The sequence below is a fragment of the Monopterus albus genome, unplaced genomic scaffold (assembly GCF_001952655.1).
Source record: "Monopterus albus unplaced genomic scaffold, M_albus_1.0 scaffold223.1, whole genome shotgun sequence".
NCBI lineage: Eukaryota > Metazoa > Chordata > Actinopteri > Synbranchiformes > Synbranchidae > Monopterus > Monopterus albus.
The window spans coordinates 1,158,296-1,161,292 of record NW_018128103.1 but is presented as its reverse complement, the minus strand read 5'-3'; the positions used below and the strand labels follow the sequence as shown (position 1 = coordinate 1,161,292).

The window sequence follows — 2,997 nt, the reverse complement described above, 5'->3', positions numbered from 1 at the left end:
AGTGGGGTGAGAGTGGGAATTTATATATATATATATATATATATATATATATATGGATATGATTTATTTTCTCACATACTTAGCAGATGTGTTAACAAATTTTTTTTTTTTTTTTATCATGGTTTGTTCCGTTAAGAAGTTTGCCCATGACTTCTGACCCTGCAGGAGGAGCACAAACTGTATTCTCTCTCAGGAGGTGCAGTCACTCCAGAAAGCCAGCTGGAGGAGTCAACATCTCCTGCAGACACCACTGAAGATGATCCACTCCCTCTCAGGCCATGGGGAAGGAGCCAATCACTTCCTGCCTATGCTGATTTGATAATGGTAAATCAAAGCAGTGTGTAAACTCTTTGGTGTTGTTTTAATCCCACACAGCAACTTCATTAGCAGTTACCTGCTAATAACTAGGATGGTGTTAGGTGTTAGGGTTTCTAGGTTTGCACACTAAAAATCAGCAAGAGATAGTCTGTGCCTCAGACTGGAATCTTACAATTAGCAGTGTTTCCCCTAGGTTAATTGGTCAGGGCAGGGGTGTGGGGTGTAGGTGCCTGGTTTTTACCAGGGAGGTCGACCTTTGTCCATCTTTATTTTTTACAGATTCAGCTCGGGCTATTCTCACTCAACTTGTTTCCTTCACATGTGTATGAAGCACGGATAAACCACACCCTCAGTAGGGACACAAGACAATAGCAGTCATGGCGCAAGACAGTGAAATGCATATAAGATGCGCATGATTTGTGCTTTTCTTTTTGAGGGGCGCGAGGTTGCATTTGCAGTACAGGGCATCAAATTAATGGTAGAGGAAACACTGATTGGGTCTCTACCAAAGTACATAATCATACTGGATATCAATGTCCAGTGTTTTGGATGCTGAATGAGGGGAAAAGAAACAAGAAGTCAGTGCTTTCATTTAGACCATTCTGTTTTAATACATTTTCATATTTTTGTCACGAAGGACAGCGTATGCAGCCTCCGAAGGTGTAAAGGTAGGGACCCAATTAATAGCCAGTACCAGGGAGTGACAGGATGTCAAAATATTCCGTGCAGACCGAGCTCCAGAGTAAAAAGGGCAGGCAAGACAGGCTATATAGAACAAGGAAGGTACTTAGGTCAGGAGTCCAGGCAGGGTATGCAACAACCAGAGAGCAGTCCAAAAATAACAGGGGCAAGGCAAGTAATCGTAAGTACAGGCAAGGTTTCGGTTCTCAGAATATCAGGCACAAAAAAAAAACCGCTGGAGAGGCTAGACTAGGCAAAGAACAATCTGGCAGCTCCCCACAGGGTGAGGAGCTGCTAAATACTGTGGTGAGCAGGTCTGAGTGATTAAGGGGCAGGTGAAACCAATGTGCATGATGAGATGAAGTTACCAGGAGTTAGGGTGAGCTGGGGACAGGAAGTGGTGTCAGAATAAAAGCAGGACCAGAAGCTGACGGGGCAGGATCGTGACAATTTTGGCTGTTTGTATTGACTTCAGAACAGGGAAATTCAGAAATAAAGCTCCATCTCTGATATAAGCTTTTACCAGCCTAGCTTTTTTGTTTGATACGTACTGTACACTTGTGTCTCGGTCAGATCTTCACCTCAAAAACTGACTGATCTGCCTCACAGTGGCCTCACATTTTTGTTGAATATTGCAGTGATTTGATTCAGTATTACATGTTTCCAAATAGAAAAATCTTGTAATTAGCAAACATGCTCAGAGGCCTCTAGTGTTGTTTCTGTCACCTTTATCAAACTGATTAAATTTTATGTGACTTGATATTAAAAGGTTATGTTGCATGGTTTCTCTGTTTATGTGGGTGACTATCAGAGGGCCAGCAGCTTGTCTTTCTGCAATAATCTAGCAGACACCAGAGAAGAACCAGATGACAGTGGGACTAGCTCACCAAAGGTATCTTCATTTCTACTGAACACCCCTCATCATGCACAACGTGAATAATGTGATACATCAACAGTTTTGAGGCAATAATTGCTGGAGAAAAATATATGAATAAATATTTTCAAGCTGGTACACACATTTTCAATTTATGGTCACACTGTCAATCAGTCTAATAATGGGCTTCCAATCAGCATTCATACATTTCCTTCTTGACTTGGGATACAAACACTGTGTTATTTTCCACAGATGGACAGATCTGACATAGAAGATGATCCAGAGGAGGGGGAGAACAACACTGACGGGGAAACAGGGAGAGAGAACAAAGATTGTACTGTTAACCCAGGCCCTCTGAGTCAGCTGGACTTCTACCAAGCAGACCCTTTTGCCCACTGTCAGAGTGACCGTATGTACAGTATAAAACATAGAACCTAAAGCAAGCTACATTTTTCATGCATTGGCTTTTGCAAACACCCCCACAAACCTCATTAATTGCATTAACCTCATTCATTTGCAACCCAGTGAATGTCTGTTGAAATTTGAGAAATCAATATCTGGCTGGAGGAGGCTCCTTGTTGATGACTACAGTAGCTTATTGAGCTATGGGAATCAAACCCAGTCACTTCCACTTCCTGACCTTTCAAACTTCACAAATAATCTCTAAAGACCAGAAGACTTCAGATGTACAATGCTGACAAAAAGACAGACAAAGAATGATCAGATTTGGCTTTCCCCCGAACCTGGTGGTGGACACCGGAAGTAAGGGCTGCCGTCAGGCTGAAGAAGGAGTCCTTTCGAGCCTTGTTGGCTCGTGGGACTCCTGAGACAGCTGATGGGTACCGGCAGGCCAAGCGGGCTGCAGCCCAGGCGGTTGCGGAGGCAAAAACTCGGGTCTGGGAAGAGTTCGGTGAGACCATGGAGAAGGACTATCAGTCGGCGCCGACGGGAGATTGACAGGCAGATCGGTGCAGCTTCTGCAGTAATGCGGTTGATGTACCGGTCTGTCGTGGTGAAGAAGGAGCTGAGCTGTAAGGCGAAGCTCTCGATTTACTGGTCAATCTACGTTCCGACTCTCACCTATGGTCATGAACTTTGGGTCATGACCGAAAGGGCAAGATCCC

General features: G+C 44.0%; 1 protein-coding gene across 1 annotated transcript in view; it reads left to right on the top strand.

Annotated features, from left to right (window-relative positions):
* LOC109971395 (uncharacterized) overlaps positions 1 to 2,997 on the top strand; it is a 56,497-nt gene that overhangs the window by 22,459 nt on the left and 31,041 nt on the right. The window contains exons 4-6 of the mRNA XM_020619623.1: positions 166 to 324; positions 1,811 to 1,891; positions 2,126 to 2,282. Of these exons, the coding sequence (XP_020475279.1) occupies positions 166 to 324; positions 1,811 to 1,891; positions 2,126 to 2,282 (397 nt within the window). The remainder of the gene's footprint in view (positions 1 to 165; positions 325 to 1,810; positions 1,892 to 2,125; positions 2,283 to 2,997) is intronic.